The following is a 16,533-nucleotide window of genomic DNA, read 5'->3' on the forward strand; positions in this document are numbered from 1 at the left end:
TTTTACATATATATGTATATATAAAAAAATTAAAATAAAATGAAATTATGTAACAGTAATTAAATCTAATACAATATCGTTCATGAAGATCTTAAAAAAATAGCACTTTCAATTATAGTCGATCGGAGTGCCATCTATGAAGATTGTGTTTTTATCTGTCAAGCGTATTTTGTAAAGCATCATATATAAAATCAACGATTTAAATTATTCATAATGCCAATTTTAGATAAACGTAAAGGAGATGATATTTTAGCATTAGTTCCTGCCTCAAAAAGGACTAAAAATGAGGTGGTCTTCAGTAGTAGAGAAAAAGCAGTCGTACAAAATGTAAGCTAAACTAACCTTACATTTCTTGTACTTGGAAAATTTTTATAACAGAAATTTATGTTGTTATTTTATAGGGACCACCTAGAACATCATCTTTATTTGCATCTATTATGCTCCTTGAAGGACATCAAGGAGATATATTTTCTCTTGAATTTCATCCTGAGGGTCAATATCTTGCTTCAACAGGCTTTGATAGACAGATTTGTATGTTATCAGTAATTTTAGAATTTTTAATATATTCAATATATTTTATGATAATAATACATATGATACAAATTTTCAGTTATTTGGAATGTATATGGAGAATGTGAAAATATCTCTGTAATGTCAGGACATAGTGGAGCAATTATGGAATTACACTTTAGCCCTGATGGCAATCATTTATACACAGCCAGTACAGATATGACATTAGGTTTATGGGACATAGTTGTTGGAACTAGGATAAAAAAACTCAAAGGTCATACCTCATTTGTAAATTCTATCTCTGGAGCAAGGAGAGGTCTTACACAACTTTGTTCTGCTAGTGATGATAGCACAATACGTGTTTGGGATCCCAGAAAAAGAGGACAGTGTTACACTCTAAATAATACATATCAGGTAGTAGTGTTTCCTTAATAACTTCAAAATTTTTGAATTTTGATATTTATGAAGTTCTTTTTTTATTAACTTAGGTTACTGCTGTAACATTTAATGACACAGCAGAACAAGTTATTAGTGGGGGAATAGATAATGATATAAAAGTATGGGATTTAAGAAAAAATTCTATTCTCTATAAACTTAAAGGACACTCTGATACTATAACTGGATTAAGTCTTAGTCCAGATGGCTCTTATATTCTTTCTAATGCTATGGATAACACATTAAGAATTTGGGATGTCAGACCATTTGCCCCCTATGAACGGTGTGTCAAAATTCTTTCTGGACATCAACATAACTTTGAAAAGGTATGTTTCTGAATTTTTAATACATATGTTGTTAAAACTTTATAATCTTATTTACTTAAATAATTCCAGAATCTTCTGAGATGTGCATGGTCACCAGATGGTAGTAAAGTATCAGCTGGATCATCAGATAGATTTCACTATATTTGGGACACTACAAGTCGTAGGATATTATATAAATTGCCTGGTCACAATGGTTCTGTTAATGATATTGACTTCCATCCAAAAGAACCAATTGGTAATATATATACAGTAAAGATATATACAGTACATATATACAGTAAAGATTCTATAAGAGTTCGTTGGAACCGAATCATACCGTATTTGGTCTCATTTTAATCAGAAAAGTATCGTGGATATGTTAGTAAAAATTTTATCAACAAAACACAAAAAATAAAAAAGTTTCTCTTTTGTATTAGTGTTGTCTCACTGATATGTAGGTATTTAATATTTTAGGACTGCCTCGACTTTCGATACCTCTCTCTTCTTTGTCCGCTGTCTCTTTCTGCGTCCGTCGGTGTTGGTAAAATACAAACAGTTTGAAGAATCTAGTACCTATCCTGTGACTGTTCCACAGCGGTCCCGAATTTCGAACTCTTATCGAATCTTTACTGTATATCTATACAAAAATAACAAATTTTGAATCTTTAACTTACACTAATAAGTGGAATATATTTCTTGTTTTTAGTTTGTTCAGGATCCAGTGACAAGCAAATATATTTAGGGGAAATTGAACCTACACAATAAGTGAATTAGAATTATGTTTTCAATAATTTTTATATTTAAAGACTTGTACAAAATAAAATGTATAATACTGAATTAACATTTAGGTAAAAATGTTAATTTTCTTGTGGAGATTAATTATTTTATATCCTTCAATATTCCAATTTCCTTGTCAATAAAAAAAAATTGTATAAAAAAATATTGGTCATATATATTTTCTATTTGATATACAACTTAGATTACATAGATTTATCATACTTTTGTCATAGTTACAATCATCCATTTAAAGCGCGCTTATCGATCCACTCCTAGCTAGTTTGACATTGATTCAACTTCACGTGATATACTTTAGTATACTGGCGTTTCTACCTTTATTCGTTTATTTGTTATTGTCTTCCAAATTTTCTATTTATTCTACTTTTAAGGTACGTATTCTTTTTCTGCCTTTCTTTAATGAGAAATATTACATTAAAACATTCGAAATCATCTTGTAATATTATTTACTTGAATTTGGTGCATTGCAAAATATAACAAAATAAACTTGTATGCAATATTTGGCTCCAGAAATATTAGATTGTACAAATAAAATAGTTTTTAAATTTATTTCAATATTAAAATTTAATATTTATCCACTTTACATCGATTTAATTATTTATTTTGTATAACTTAACCCTTGTTTTTGTTATATGTGATATAAGAAAATTCTGTGAAATATCCTATAATATTATTTTTAGATTTGTAAGTTAATTTATTGTTATAAAAATGGCAACTCCATGGGCAAAAATCCAACCTGTAGAAGGACCAGTTAGTTTATTGGAAATAACTTCAGAACAACTTGCAATGAGTTTGCAAGAAAAGTAAGTAATATATAATTTCTCAAGTTTTTATTATGTTTAACTAAGAAAAATAAAAAAATATTCTCTTTTATTACTAGAGAACTAAAGCAGTGTCAGAATGAAACAATGGATGATGTAAATATTAAAGACTGTGCACTATATGAATCTAATGATACAGATAACGATGAAGTGATTGCACATATGTTACAAGATCAATTTAACAAAGAATATAACTTAATGCTGAAACGTACAGAGGAAAAATTCAATCGTGATGCTAAAGGTAAGAAATACTATTGATCATTCATATTTTAAATCATATAAGCTTTTTATTCTTTATAGTAAATATAACTTATACAAACTATCGAACTTCTCTGTCTGATGACCAGGATGATAAAGACACAGACATTGAAGACACAACCAGGGATTTTGATAGATTTGTGGTAAATATTTTGTACTGCTACACATAAAATTTTTTATTTGAAAATTTAATATTTGATATATATTTAATATTCTACAGAGTATAGAAAAACAATATGCTTCTATACCACGTTGTGGATATAAAAAAATGGGTGGCGAAGGATCTCAGATCATTACAAAACATGATATGTTAATGTCTTCAAGAATAAATGCCTGCAGAGTTTTACAATTTCCACCAGGTATTCATACAGGAGACACAGGAGGGTTTGATGTCAAACTAAACAATAAAGTGTTCAACAGCTTAAGAGCACACAGTCATGCTCAGTGTTCCAGACAAAAAGCAAAAGCACGACCACATACAAAATAAAACAATAAAATATCTTGTAATTGTAAATATATTGCAGTAATGTCCTTCAATTTGATTTTTCAAAATTATTCAGTATACGGTATTAAAACAATTATGTTTAACAGTAAATACTTTGTTAAATATCATAAAATTAGCATTACTATATTGTGATACAAAGGTACAAAAATAAATACATTTGTATTGTATTGTTTCAGTTTATTTTAATATGTGTTGTCATACAAAATTGTCACATCATTTCTATACAGTTTTCCTGCTTTAAATAGAACAAACTTCGTTATCATGTTGTATTCTTGTTACCAAAATTACTCTTTTACCAACAGTGTATAATCAAAGAATCGTTATAATATAAAAAAAAAAGACGATTTTTTATTGTTTTACAAAAATTTTTTTTCACATATTACACATATTAACATTTAATTATTAAATTTGATTGTTGTCCCGAATGGCCTTAGTGGCTAATCGAGATGAAACTTGGTGGGTGTTATGAGGATTGTGAAGGGACCCCACATATAAAATTTCAGCTTTAGCAATTCATCTATTGGGAAGATACGAGTTCTCATGTATAAGGTATTTTCTATGCTATTTGCTTGCTAATTATACACTTTATGTACTTAATTACTCTTTGAATGGACTCAGAATCAACATCGAATTGCTATGATATAATTATGATCGGTTTGTATGCTTTAAATATTGTAATGGACTACTATTCGCTTCGCGAAGTGTCTGGAAGCATCTAGCGTTGAAATTGTAATTCGAAGCGTCTAAAATTAAACAAAATCGCATCAGACACATGCACACATATAGAAAAGAGTTAGGTTATGTTAGAACATGGTTTACGTCAGAACCTATATCTTCCGAATGGGTGAATGCCTAAAGCTAAGATTTTATATTTGGAGTCTTTCCACATCCCTCATAACACCCACTAAGTTTTATTTCAATCGGTCACTGAAGTCATGCGGAACGATATTCATAAACTTTTATCGTTTATTCTTATCTTCTCGTTCGGATTTATTTTGCGATGATGATGGAACTTGTTCTTTTCTGCAAACAAAATTGGAAAAACTAACAAATGAACAGTTAATGAAATTTTTCACTTATATCATATTGGCTATCTTACATTTCGATAGGAAGTGATTCATTCAACTTCTTATCTATTAATTTCTGTCTCGCTTCATTTTCCTTCAAACTTTCTTTCATAAGCAAATTATATATTTGTCTAGTATTTAACCGGGAAGATGGATCGACAGCAGTTTTTTCGATGGTAGTCTTTAAAGATTCAAATATATTTTCCGTTTCTTCTTGTTTAGAAATTCGAGTAGCATTATCTGGAGTTTTTCCTAGTTGAAGTGTTCTTATGACTACAAAATATTAATCATTTTATTAATAAAACTTTTTCGTCATCAACTTGTTCAAAATCTACAATGCATTGTACCAGGTAAATCAATGTCTCTGTCTTTTTCCTCCGATAGTACACTCTCAAAGGAGTACCGCGGCGGATTCAAAATCTTCATTGTGTCTCTAGTTTCACCCAAAATCGCATCCGACATTTTTTCCTTAGTATGATCTGCGATGTTACTGATCGTTGTCTTCTGTGCTGGAACATTTTCCAACTCTATTCTGTCGTCAGTTCTAACCACGGGTCTTTCGGATGTGATACTTTCAAGATTTTCATTAAGTAACGAACGTTGGGGCGTGCGTCTATTTATCAGTCTACGGTACAGGGTAAGGGTACGCCGAACCGATGAATATAACCAATCATTTCTAAACAAGAAACATTTTTTACTAAGACGAAATTGTTCAGAGAGTGATTGACGATGATTAGTTACCTGTCGTGCAGGACTCCAAAAATTAAAAATAATGTGGCCACTGGAAATACCAGGTAAATAAACATTTTTAATATGTTTATAAATGGTGCTTCAGTGGATCATTTTGTCAATTGACTATAGTTCTCGACAAAAGACGATCGAGTAAGCCTACTAGATATCGTTGCGTGTATATAAAAAATAATGTAGGAAACTAAAAATTGTTATATTTTTCATCTTGTTCACCAGAAGATTTAATCGAAAAAAATCATTTAAATACCTAAGGCATTTATTGAAGTCACATTTATCATATTTAAATTTATTCACATTTAAAATTCACAATATTCACAAGTGAATAAACCTCTCTGAAATAACGTGTTCATAAACACATCGTTCCCGCTTTTTCTTCTTTTCTTCCTTTTTTTCCTTGATAAGACTAGACATGCTAGAAGATATGGTATTGCGTTTTTCACGTTTTTATGCAAAGTAATGAATATGTAAAGGCTCTAAATGTCTATAAAAACGATCCTCGTATAAATTATTTAATTTAGTCATTAGTTAAAGTAGCGGAACTATCTAAATATATTAAAAGTAACGAAATACTTTTTATACTATTATGTAGCCATTATATACTACGAAATCGAGTGTTTTGTAATTGAATTTCTACATCAATGACATCTTGCACAGTCTTAGTTGTTACATTTTGTCATACATTAAATTTCTTTTTTATGTGACTGTGAAGGTATTTGCAACGTATTTAGTTTAATTATTTGTTCCAAAAAAGCACTCAACTACACTTTATGCAGCAGATATGCTTGCATCTGATGCTTGGTATTGGTATAAAAATTATATTATAGTACAGTATAGTCAAATACACCGTATTTGATCCGAGTAAGTGAAGAGTTTGTTATTAGTAGCTAATGGTACTAAGAAATGCAATGAATTGTACAATAAAATGTTTACAAACGAAATATTTGTGTTCTGAAATGTGTTTATTTAAGCATTAAATGATAACAGAAAAGATAGCAATATTCAGCATCAGACACCAGCTGGTATTAAATGTTCGAGCATTCATGTATATACAGAAGAGTATCCAAAGGAAAATAAAGACGTATCAAAACTAGATCACAAAATGTGTATACAAAAGTTTACATTTAATGGTTAACAAATCTGATGCATTGCACAGATTGTTGTATTTCATTTTATCAAACGATTTATATATGCATGTGTATATTATGTGCATATTTATATATGTATAAATGCTATGAATTGCTCTTGAATATTTTATATTCTTTTATAGAACATTTAGAAGAAGCAATACAAATTCGTATTTTTGTTCGATTTCGTTCTTTTTTTTACAGAAAAAAACGTAGCATCAAAAGAAACAGCAATTCACGAACGTTTCAAGTAAACACCTTAAATGTGATAGATATTCGATTTTCAATATCCTAACGTTTATAAACCAATAATAACATACATACTAAACGATTTCCTTACAACCCACAAGTAAAGCAACAACAATTACTTCAACTTACAATGACAAGCGATCTTTTTCTTTTAAAGATAGACTTTAAAACATATATGATAACGTTTAATTTAGCCTTCGTACATAGAAGACTGAAAGACAACTCTTAATAAGAAAAGAAAGAAAAGAAAAAATATCCGCCGTTGCGTGTGCCTTCGTAAAATCGTGATATACAAAAAGAATCCGATTATTTTCTAAGAAGACTTTAGTCGTTTAACTTTTTTTCTCCCCTCTGATGCAGAAATTTGCATCGAGTATAATTTAATGTAATGAATAAATCTATTCCGCTCATTCATTGTATCTAATAGCATTTGTTTGATAAGTCTGATCAGAATTGAGACAGTAAAATGCAAAAGGAACCACACTTGCTAGAAATTTTTTTTATCGGTTATATTTAAAGTACAGATTTAAAACAATGCAACATTACAATAATATAGCTCTGCAATAATATAGCAATAATTTATAAAATTGTAAAGTATATATACATGTATATTAAATCTGTGCTTTAACTATAACATATTCACATTCTTGGTTTACCTATTATTTGATAAATTACTTACATTTCTTAGTCAGCTTATTAAAAGGATTTCTTTAAGCTAAAATGTATTAAGACAAATATAATAAATGTTTGGTGTACAGCTTTTGTGAAATCGTATTATATATAATATGTTCCTTTTTAGTTTCTACAACGAAATCTGTTCTTTTCTATTCAATGTGTACTTTAGTGAGCGTATAATTCACAGTACATGATAAATGTACTCGCAATTGATACGGTAGTTCTATGCAGAATATGCATTATAATTAAACGTTTTTTGATTTCTGTTTTTTTCCCCAATGTATTTTATATAAATCCATTGTAAAACTGCACACTCCTGGCACTGAACTACGTTTCACGTAAAATACTCGAAAGAATGCAGTACTGAAATATCAATAGAGGTTAATCATCTAAATCATTAATATGAAGAACTTCTCTGTGTGTTAATCCGGCATCCGATAATGTTAAGATTTCTCTACACGGATATAGAATTCTTTTCGGAAAACTGGTGGTTATTTCGAAACTTACTGGAGAATCCGGCTGACTAAATATCCAATGATACACATCCTAAACAATAAAATAATTTGTCATTATATTGAAATTGCATAATAAAAGAGAGTTAAGAACTAGGTAACTGACCTCTAACGTATCAGACATTAGGAAACGCCTTTTCATTGTCCTTTCACCCAGTTTAATTTGAAGATGACAAGCATTAGGATTACTAGGCTCTGGTTCATGAGGTACTTTACAAATAGTGAGTTCTTTCTCACGACGAATGCGTTGAATTTCCATTTCTTTTGCATTCAATTGTTCCTTTTTCTTAGCCTCTTGCTCTTCTCGTGCTCTTCGTTCCTCTTCTCTTCTACGATCTTTTTCTTGATCCGCACGTAACGATTCCTCGTATGCTTGATCTTGCTGTTGACGCAAAGATTGAGCAGCACTACGTTCCGCTCTGTATTGAAATGAATTGAATAACATTTAACCCAAATCAAATTAACATTGTAAATTAGACTCTCTTATATCCTTTTTACCTTTCTTGGCGAGCTCGTATTAAATTAATTTCGTTGTGACTTATAATTGTTTGCAAACGAGACATTAAGTCAGAGGGAGATGGCGTGCCTTCCATCCTACAATGTGAATGAATACATTTTTTAATTACATTAATTATAAGACAAAGCTACATATAAATTATTTAACATACCGGCCGACTATTGTCATTCTGTTGTCTTTCAAAACAATAACGGCTAGGAAAGGATAAGAACCAGATTTAAGAGCTTCTGCTACTTTGTAACCTTCACCTGATTGTACATTACATGCCCAAAATAAAGTGCGTGTGTTTATGTATCGAACAACTTCTAGATTACCTAATGTACCCCTGGATGTAAAAATTCAATTGCAATGATTTACTTTTATATAAATTTTATATCAAACAAGTGAACAAGTTGAAAGTGAATAATTGTACCTGCACCACTCATCAATATTTTGAGCTTCATCTTTATGTAGATATACCAACAAGAACCATAATTCTTGTTTTGCATCAGAAAGAGCTTGGCTGTATGAGCCTTGATAAAAAACAGGATGACTACTACCATAACGTTCTTCATAAGATCGAATGAAGCTGATCACATCTTCCACAGGATCAGAGGATACTTGAAATGAAATTAATATATTAACATCTGTTCTAAAATTGTTTTTTTTAAATCAACAGCATTAATAACTTACCAGGTCTAACATTTCTCCTAAATATTGAAAGAAGTAGCTGTAAGATACTGATCACCCTTTCGTAACATAGTGCAAAGATATACCATAGGTAACTACCCCTGCCACTGGAACTTCCAGAATAATGATAATATACTCTAGAACTACTATCATCAACAACTTGTGGTGGTCGTGATCTTGAATCTTGTGCATACATTGATGGCCTTCCTTCGTACAAATTTAATTGTTCCTAAATAAAAAGATGAGAACTTCTTACCCACAAAATAATCTAACATAAATGTACTTGTATCAGTAATTAAAAAGGCAATTAAAAAATATTAAAGTATTTAGATATACAAGATAAATACATGAACATATATATGTATATGTAATAGATTTTATATAAACAATAAAAATAAAGTATTTTGAACTTCAAGAGTTCTTTATGAATCCCTGAGATATTATTGTTACCTCTATTGCACAATTGACCTAAATATACTACACGAATATAGTTTTTTCAAAATCCTTGTAAAACAATTACATTTACTTCTTCATTTGTTCATGCAGTGTTACATTAATATAAGTTTGATTTTTACAATATTAATTAACATGCAAAGGGTAAACAGAAGGGAAAATCTACCTGAACTGCAACCTCCAAGTTCCAGTTATGCCTCTGCAAAACATCTCTACAGATTGACAGGTCTTCAATGCCAGTCAAATCCTAAAGCCAGCACAATAATATTACTCTATTATGCTTCGAAAAATTGAATTAAATATTGAATGATGCAGCATGTGAAACAGTGATTCACCTGAAACTGCAGGATCTTCTCAGTTTGATCACTGTTGAATCCGTTCAACTCGAAATCTGCCATATCAATATACTTTGTCGGCAAAAGACTAGAAACTCCTTGACGATCGTTTAGTTATTCAGTTCTATAGAACGATTCTGAATTCATCAGCTGATAGAAAAACCAGGCACTTGAGCAAAATTACGATCAAACTGCGCAAGCATTTGGAGCGTGATACCAAGTATGATTAACCTAACCTCAAGTATTCGCGGTCTCCAGTTTATGGACCTCCGTTCATTATTATCACGACACGTTTTGTCTCATCGCTTTGTTCTATACTCAATGTTGTCGGTGTCATGACTTTTTACGATAATTTACAGTTTCAAGGTTCTATTTCATGCGGCACGGTTTTAAGTGACGTCAGCTGCATGCATTGGTGAAACGACAGTCAACAGTCTTTCTTTATTGCCATTGGTAGAACGTTATTTCTGTTAGTAAGCAATAATGTGCACTTTAATTAATTAATACACGTTTTATATAAAAAAAATTCATAACAATTTTATGTAAACTCTGTATAAACAGATTTTTATCTTACAAGGCATTATTAGCAGACAAAATATGTATTAAAATTCAAGGAGGTACGTATGTAGTACGTATAAGTAAGTACAGAATTAACCAATGAAAAAATAGTACTCCATGGATACTGGACCTACAACTTCTTAAGAGTCATTTACCTTTGATTGTAAGATTGGTTATATCGTAGCACTGATGCTGTACGTGTTATGAAATATAGCAAATCAGTACGATGTGTTCTATTTCGTGATTTGTTATTCTGTTAGTTGAAATTTACATTGCACACCTGTTACTTTAAACATCAATTTGTGCGTAACTTTCACACGCTCGAATGAACGCGATGGCATCGAGTAATTGTATAGAGATTACAATTCAAAAGACATTAATTTCCATTATCGATATATCAATGAAAATGTAAGATCGGCGTAATAAAAGTTTATATATAGGGTGCGTCACGCAATTGGTATGGGTTATATCTCGAATTTGATAAGAGACAGAAAAAAACTGTTAAGGGAAAAATTGAATGGTATGGTAATGTCTATTTTCCTACGACTTCATTTTCTTCATAAGTGCAGCGATGCAAAACGATAAAAAACGACTTATCAAAAATCTGAGAAATCTCACGAAATATTGGTTTTTTAAACATTGTACCCTAATATTCGCGCAGAATTTTCCGAAGAGTTGATATGAATAAAAAAAAAATGCAATTCCATTAAAAATAACGTTCATTCCCAATTTTCGGATGCCTCGCTGCACTTATAAAAAAAAATGAAGTCGTAGGAAAATAAACATTACCATACCATTCAACTTTTACCTCAACAGTTTTTTTTATCTCTTACCAAATTCGAGGTACATATAATCCGTCCGTTACATGAGGCACCCTGTATATGAAAAATGAACTAAAACAACTTATTTCATTCCTCAGAAAGAACGAATTAGATATAATTAATGAATTGGTAAAAACGCATGGACAACTTCACACAGCAGTTATTGATGTGAATGAAGTATTAACTACTGTTGCCCAAAACATGAAGATAAATGTTAACAGTGTTTTGCAGAATGTTGATAACGAAAATGAATTGGAAGTTAACTTAAGGAATGTTTTGTCTGCTGCTGATTTCCAAGAGAAAATATTTGCATGTTTGAATAGAAAATAATGCCAATTTTTATTAACAATTATTCATTTTATATGAGAATCTTGAGGCTTTCACTGCCTTATGTGATACAATTTATTTATTTATTGTAAAATATATTAATAATCTTTTATATACAAAATATAAAAACAAGTAAAACATTTCTTGGGGGTTAATCATAATATTTATCAAGCTGGGAGCATCATTTACCTACGAATAAATTTATTATTAAATTTATTGTTAAAATTTTCATGTGTATAAAGTAAATAAGAAATGTAAATTATTTTTACCTGAAGGCACGATTTTAGTGCACGCTGTATATCCTGAACAGTAGTGCAAAAGTGTCCTTTACAACCAAACATTTCTAACATTCTTTCATAATGCGTTTCAGATGTTAAAGAATTTGGCGGTGTTCTAAAAATAAATACACAAATAATATTATCTATATCTGTGAATAAGCATGCAATAATAAAAAACTTACACTTGTGTTGCTTCTCCTGAAGCTTGTATTTGCCTGAACGTTTCACTATCTAACCCGCTATAAATACCATTATTATTTACAATGATAATAATAATAGGCAGCTTATACCTGAAACATTGAAAATTACCATAAAGATTATTTCTTTATTATTTCATTCGCTAAAAGCAATTACCTAAACATCGTTTCAATTTCCATGCCGGAAAATCCAAATGCACTGTCTCCTTCTACGCATAATACCCTTTTCGTGGGCGCATTGTTTTTACAATAAAGCGCAGCTGCTATAGCAAAGCCTAAGCCCACGCCCATAGTACCAAAGGTAGCGGCATCTAATCTATGACGGGGTTCGTTGTTCAATAAAATCGTTTTCCCAATATCCATTGTGTTAGCTCCTTCTGAGCAAATAATACAATCTATAAAAAGAATATTAATATATTTTATTATACATGTTTGTTCTATGACTTTAATTTATTTATACAAAAACAATTACTAACCAGAAGGAATGGTATCCTGAATATGTTTAAAAACAGTATAGTAATTTAAAGGTACCGAAGTATCCGCTGACATCCTCTAAAAAAATGTAGGAAAAAAAGGTAAATTATTTAATAAAAAAAATTTTAACATTTACATATAATACTTACTTGAATCATTGCTTTGTTTTTCTTCGATTTAACTACTAGATCTTTCCACCATGGGTTATTCTTTTCAATAGTCCATTTGCGTTCTTTCAAAATGGTAACAAGACCATCTACAGCTGTGGATATATCAGATTGAATGGCGACTGCAGAAGAAACAGAATTGTGCAACTCTTCTGGACAGAAGTCAATCTGAAATACCCAGATTAAATTTCTATTCCTGGATCATTACACAACTTTCACAAAAATTACAATACCTGTATCACTTTAACATCAGGCTGGAAACGTGGTGGTCGACCGAAATGTAACATCCAATTGAATCTGGCACCTAGTAACAAAATGACATCACTTTGTTGCAATGCATAAGTTCTTGCGCTGGAGACGCATCTTTCATCTGTATCTGGAACAACTCCTTTTCCCATTGGTGTCGGTAAGAAAGGAAGACCCGTCGAATATACCAGGCTACGGACTTCATTCTCAGCTCTGCCATAAGCAGCCCCTAAAATATAATTTTACAATTCTTATTGAAAGAATCTTCTGAAATGACCACTTACTGCTAATTACCTTTTCCTACAATCACTAATGGCTTTTTCGCACGCATGAGCAAACTAGCTGCTTGTTCAATTAATCGACGATCAGGAAATATCAATGGCGGTGGTGGACAGGGTGCAACCTTGTATATTTTTTCATGATTGACCGATTGAGTTAATAGCGTGGCTGGAAAATCCAAGTAAACGGCACCTAGAAATATTCATAATATAGAACCATGCAATACTTTGTGCTTCTATAACTAACCGTGTATAATAAACGTACCAGGTCGACCATAAGTAGAGAGTCGAACGGCCTTTTCCACGTGAAGCGGTATTAATGTTGCGGACGGTGGTCTAGCGGCGTATTTACAATAGGGCTTACAGGATTCTACCTGTGGCCATTCCTGAAAACCTCCAATACCCTCGTGGTCTTGAGCACACGATCCACCAATTACTATAACCGGCCTGCACAGAAATACGCACTGTCAGTGTTACAGAAAAAATAATTAATATTCGCTAATGGTTTTACACTTTTTAACATAGTTACTATATATGTATTTTCTTTAATAATATGGCACAATGAATGAGGACCGTGTTACATAATTGACTGTAATCGTTTTTCATACAAGATTACCATTTTTTTATGAAATAAAAGATGCGTGCATCTTGTCGGTGTATTAATTGTAATTCGAGAATACAATACAAGAACTTTAAACTATCGCAATAGGTTGCGTTAACGAATATCTCACGGTAAATGTATTAAATCTACACGTACTTTTTAATTTACAATTTGCACAACGGAGACATTGTTACATTATATGCTTACCAACAATTCACTTGAGCGTTCGCCATACCGCCTATAACATGAAGCAATCCCGGTCCAGATACACACAAAACTGCCGCTGGTTTTGCTAATTAAAAAAATTCAATTAATTACAATTAAATACAAGCGTAAGAAAGAATTGTTGGGCGTCATAATGAAAATTTTAATTAAATTCCTCCAATCATATGCTTGGCTTCGCGTGTAACGATTCCTTCCTACATTTTTATTAACGATTTGGATTTTTTTTTTCGCTTACTCGTTAGGTACCCATAAGCCTGCGCGGCATAGCAAGCGGCTTGCTCATTTCTAAATCCAAGGTACTGAAGACCCGCGATCTGCATGGACAGGGCCAGATCGATCACGGGATGTCCCATTATCCCAAAAACATATTCGACACCCTATGTAAAAAAAAATTGGGCGTAGTACTTTTTCAAAGTAAAAACGTAATGTACAATGCATGCATGTTATCAAGCTAACGCACGATTAACAGTCAGCCAGAAGGCGATAAAATATAAGGAAACTGAGTATACAATGAACAAGTTAATTGTATATTGTGCTTGTTTATCTATTTTTTTGTATTAAAAGCTAACAGGCATGATAAATCCTTTCTCCGGTAATAACTAGCTGAGTAGATTCAAATATCGAAACGAGTTCGAAGACAAACGTTCGAAAGTTTGCTGCACTACTTGTGCACGTAGTCATTATCAAGAAAGTTACTGCGTTGCAAAGGGAAAACAAATTTGTCTCTTGTGTATATTTCTAGAAACGAAAATGTCGAGTCTTTTTTACAACGTGTTAAAAATAACCATACATACTTTATTGTACAGCCATCGATTGGACAAGTGATTGGAATACGATTGAATAGGAAGATAATTAAAACGGAAACGACATGGATAAGGAACGAATTCCGCTTATATGGCAAAGAAAAAAACGTAAGTACTTACATGCCACTGACAATTCTACTGATTTGATACGAAATAAAAAAAATTATAAAGAAACATTAAAAAAAAAATTGTAGTAAACACTTTTTCTGATTGTTGATTATGCAGTTCATAATTCATACTACAGAGGGCAAGTTAGAAATATTTACGAAATTTCCAACTCTTTTTAACTTCCATTCATGATTCTCTTTTTCTTTATCTTCAAAATAAAATTAAAGAAAAAATATAGAGATGTAAGAATTTTTTCAACTTAAGTATTATGTTCTCTTTTTAAATTGTTCATTTAAAATTCAATTGAGCAGTAAGTTAATTGATTAGATGATTTCATTTGAAATGGAAAACAAAATGCTTTTTTCTTGTTTAATACCTTAATATTACTTGTCAGTTGATTCTACTTTGTTCAATGCGATAACCGCGTTATCGTGTTATATTGATGTTGCAATTTTTTGTAAATTTATGTATTTTTTATGAAATGACCTATAATTCCAATATATTTCGTGTACTGTACTGTTCGATTTATCATGATTATTACTATATCGAGAAGAAATCGATTCATAGATACACTCAACTAATGTTTAACAAATACTATTGCAAAAGCGAGAAAAAAAAAGTATAACAATAACTAAACAACCTATGGGTTGATACTTCATTTCATTTATTTTTAAAGAATGTCTCGATGATGACCAATAAAAATTGTATATAATATTGGCAAATATCTGCATTACATAACCTCTAAATGTTATTGCGATATTACTTAAGAAAAAACAAAAAAGAGAAAATAGTATAATTAGAAACAAGTAGCGAGAAAGATGTGTGACACGAAGAAAATTTAATACCTGTTCCTTCAGTGCCTCGGCCGTTATTTGATTTCCACTTTTCATCTTTGAATTAGTTCTGTTTTACCGATAGGAATAAGACGTTACGACCTGTGACAACTGCTTCGAGCAACTGTTCAATACACGCAGATGTATGCTTTCTCATACATTATCGCAGGTAGTCTGCCAATGAACTTTGGATCAAAGGAAAAGAAATACGATTTGGTTCAATAATTTTAATTGGCCTTTGATAAACTGTTTTCTAGAAAGTATCCCACCACTCAAATTGTTAATCTTTCACGATTATATACCAGTTCCACTTTTTCCTCCATTCAGAAAAATTTCGGAACTCTGCTTAGCAAGCTCGAGATAAATATTCGGGCATTGAAGTTTTATCATCTATAGAGTATTCCAAAAGAGGAACACCTAATTACTTCCTTTAGTTGGAAAATGGTTTCAAGATCATTGCAGTTGATTCCTAAAGTTCCGTACAAGGAATTGCAGACTCTTTTCTTCTGAGTATCACAATCGATGCTGATTAACATTCGACCACCCTGGTTCAATGTGAATTTTAATTAATAATTTAAGAAATAGAATATAACCTCTGGGTTCTTTCTAATGATTATGGAGAAATGCGATTTTACTG

At 31.2% G+C, this 16,533-nt stretch overlaps 6 protein-coding genes across 6 annotated transcripts; 3 read left to right on the forward strand and 3 right to left on the reverse strand.

Annotated features, from left to right (window-relative positions):
- Positions 1-177: 177 nt before the first annotated feature.
- On the forward strand, positions 178-2,015 carry LOC108571685 (U5 small nuclear ribonucleoprotein 40 kDa protein). The gene is made up of 6 exons (XM_017933788.1): positions 178-327; positions 402-531; positions 611-924; positions 999-1,271; positions 1,341-1,506; positions 1,957-2,015. The coding sequence occupies exons 1-6, from the start codon at positions 214-216 to the stop codon at positions 2,013-2,015; spliced, it is 1,056 nt and encodes a 351-aa protein (XP_017789277.1). The 5' UTR covers positions 178-213.
- Positions 2,016-2,376: 361 nt separating this feature from the next.
- On the forward strand, positions 2,377-3,611 carry LOC108571690 (serine/threonine-protein kinase RIO3-like). Its single transcript, XM_017933795.1, has 5 exons — positions 2,377-2,416; positions 2,726-2,848; positions 2,926-3,107; positions 3,167-3,267; positions 3,345-3,611. The coding sequence occupies exons 2-5, from the start codon at positions 2,754-2,756 to the stop codon at positions 3,609-3,611; spliced, it is 645 nt and encodes a 214-aa protein (XP_017789284.1). The 5' UTR covers positions 2,377-2,416; positions 2,726-2,753.
- A 977-nt stretch (positions 3,612-4,588) lies between these two features.
- On the reverse strand, positions 4,589-5,554 carry LOC108571643. Its single transcript, XM_017933732.1, has 4 exons — positions 5,438-5,554; positions 5,044-5,372; positions 4,729-4,969; positions 4,589-4,652 (listed from the first exon to the last, which is right to left on the reverse strand). The coding sequence occupies exons 1-4, from the start codon at positions 5,500-5,502 to the stop codon at positions 4,589-4,591; spliced, it is 699 nt and encodes a 232-aa protein (XP_017789221.1). The 5' UTR covers positions 5,503-5,554.
- A 2,321-nt stretch (positions 5,555-7,875) lies between these two features.
- Positions 7,876-10,311, reverse strand: LOC108571683 (FAS-associated factor 2). The gene is made up of 8 exons (XM_017933786.1): positions 9,981-10,311; positions 9,812-9,892; positions 9,196-9,421; positions 8,936-9,122; positions 8,675-8,848; positions 8,505-8,600; positions 8,113-8,425; positions 7,876-8,040 (listed from the first exon to the last, which is right to left on the reverse strand). The coding sequence occupies exons 1-8, from the start codon at positions 10,041-10,043 to the stop codon at positions 7,876-7,878; spliced, it is 1,305 nt and encodes a 434-aa protein (XP_017789275.1). The 5' UTR covers positions 10,044-10,311.
- A 561-nt stretch (positions 10,312-10,872) lies between these two features.
- LOC108571644 lies at positions 10,873-11,677 on the forward strand (the record flags this gene model as incomplete). Its single annotated transcript, XM_017933733.1, has 2 exons — positions 10,873-10,946; positions 11,458-11,677. Coding segments are annotated over exons 1-2 (294 nt in total), but the record flags the coding sequence as incomplete, so codon positions are not given.
- Positions 11,678-11,701: 24 nt separating this feature from the next.
- LOC108571645 (2-hydroxyacyl-CoA lyase 1) lies at positions 11,702-15,996 on the reverse strand. The gene is made up of 13 exons (XM_017933734.1): positions 15,909-15,996; positions 14,388-14,529; positions 14,135-14,219; positions 13,592-13,773; positions 13,343-13,519; positions 13,036-13,277; positions 12,785-12,970; positions 12,638-12,713; positions 12,319-12,556; positions 12,147-12,254; positions 11,956-12,079; positions 11,804-11,875; positions 11,702-11,746 (listed from the first exon to the last, which is right to left on the reverse strand). Exons 1-13 carry the CDS (start codon positions 15,951-15,953, stop codon positions 11,702-11,704), a joined length of 1,722 nt encoding a protein of 573 aa, XP_017789223.1. The 5' UTR covers positions 15,954-15,996.
- Between the last annotated feature and the right edge of the window lie 537 nt (positions 15,997-16,533).

Source organism: Habropoda laboriosa, unplaced genomic scaffold (genome assembly GCF_001263275.1).
Source record: "Habropoda laboriosa isolate 0110345459 unplaced genomic scaffold, ASM126327v1 scaffold123, whole genome shotgun sequence".
NCBI classification, from domain to species: Eukaryota; Metazoa; Arthropoda; class Insecta; order Hymenoptera; family Apidae; genus Habropoda; species Habropoda laboriosa.

What these genes read in the sequence shown, in the direction of transcription:
- LOC108571683 (XM_017933786.1), bottom strand. Translation starts at nt 10,043, where the DNA reads ATGGCAGATTTCGAGTTGAACGGATTCAACAGTGATCAAACTGAGAAG. An exon ending in AGAATGACAATAGTCGGCCG is followed by an intron (nt 8,601 to 8,674) that starts GTATGTTAAATA and finishes TTCACATTGTAG; the next exon opens with GATGGAAGGCACGCCATCTC. An exon ending in TAATGTCTGATACGTTAGAG is followed by an intron (nt 8,041 to 8,112) that starts GTCAGTTACCTA and finishes TTTATTGTTTAG; the next exon opens with GATGTGTATCATTGGATATT.
- LOC108571690 (XM_017933795.1), top strand. Translation starts at nt 2,754, where the DNA reads ATGGCAACTCCATGGGCAAAAATCCAACCTGTAGAAGGACCAGTTAGT. An exon ending in GCAATGAGTTTGCAAGAAAA is followed by an intron (nt 2,849 to 2,925) that starts GTAAGTAATATA and finishes TTTTATTACTAG; the next exon opens with AGAACTAAAGCAGTGTCAGA. An exon ending in GGGATTTTGATAGATTTGTG is followed by an intron (nt 3,268 to 3,344) that starts GTAAATATTTTG and finishes AATATTCTACAG; the next exon opens with AGTATAGAAAAACAATATGC.
- LOC108571685 (XM_017933788.1), top strand. Translation starts at nt 214, where the DNA reads ATGCCAATTTTAGATAAACGTAAAGGAGATGATATTTTAGCATTAGTT. An exon ending in AAAAAGCAGTCGTACAAAAT is followed by an intron (nt 328 to 401) that starts GTAAGCTAAACT and finishes GTTATTTTATAG; the next exon opens with GGACCACCTAGAACATCATC. An exon ending in ATCAACATAACTTTGAAAAG is followed by an intron (nt 1,272 to 1,340) that starts GTATGTTTCTGA and finishes AAATAATTCCAG; the next exon opens with AATCTTCTGAGATGTGCATG.
- LOC108571643 (XM_017933732.1), bottom strand. Translation starts at nt 5,502, where the DNA reads ATGTTTATTTACCTGGTATTTCCAGTGGCCACATTATTTTTAATTTTT. An exon ending in TTTGGAGTCCTGCACGACAG is followed by an intron (nt 5,373 to 5,437) that starts GTAACTAATCAT and finishes TTTCTTGTTTAG; the next exon opens with AAATGATTGGTTATATTCAT. An exon ending in GAATCACTTCCTATCGAAAT is followed by an intron (nt 4,653 to 4,728) that starts GTAAGATAGCCA and finishes TTTTGTTTGCAG; the next exon opens with AAAAGAACAAGTTCCATCAT.
- LOC108571645 (XM_017933734.1), bottom strand. Translation starts at nt 15,953, where the DNA reads ATGAAAAGTGGAAATCAAATAACGGCCGAGGCACTGAAGGAACAG. An exon ending in AACGCTCAAGTGAATTGTTG is followed by an intron (nt 13,774 to 14,134) that starts GTAAGCATATAA and finishes ATTTCTGTGCAG; the next exon opens with GCCGGTTATAGTAATTGGTG. An exon ending in ATTAGTGATTGTAGGAAAAG is followed by an intron (nt 13,278 to 13,342) that starts GTAATTAGCAGT and finishes ATTATATTTTAG; the next exon opens with GGGCTGCTTATGGCAGAGCT.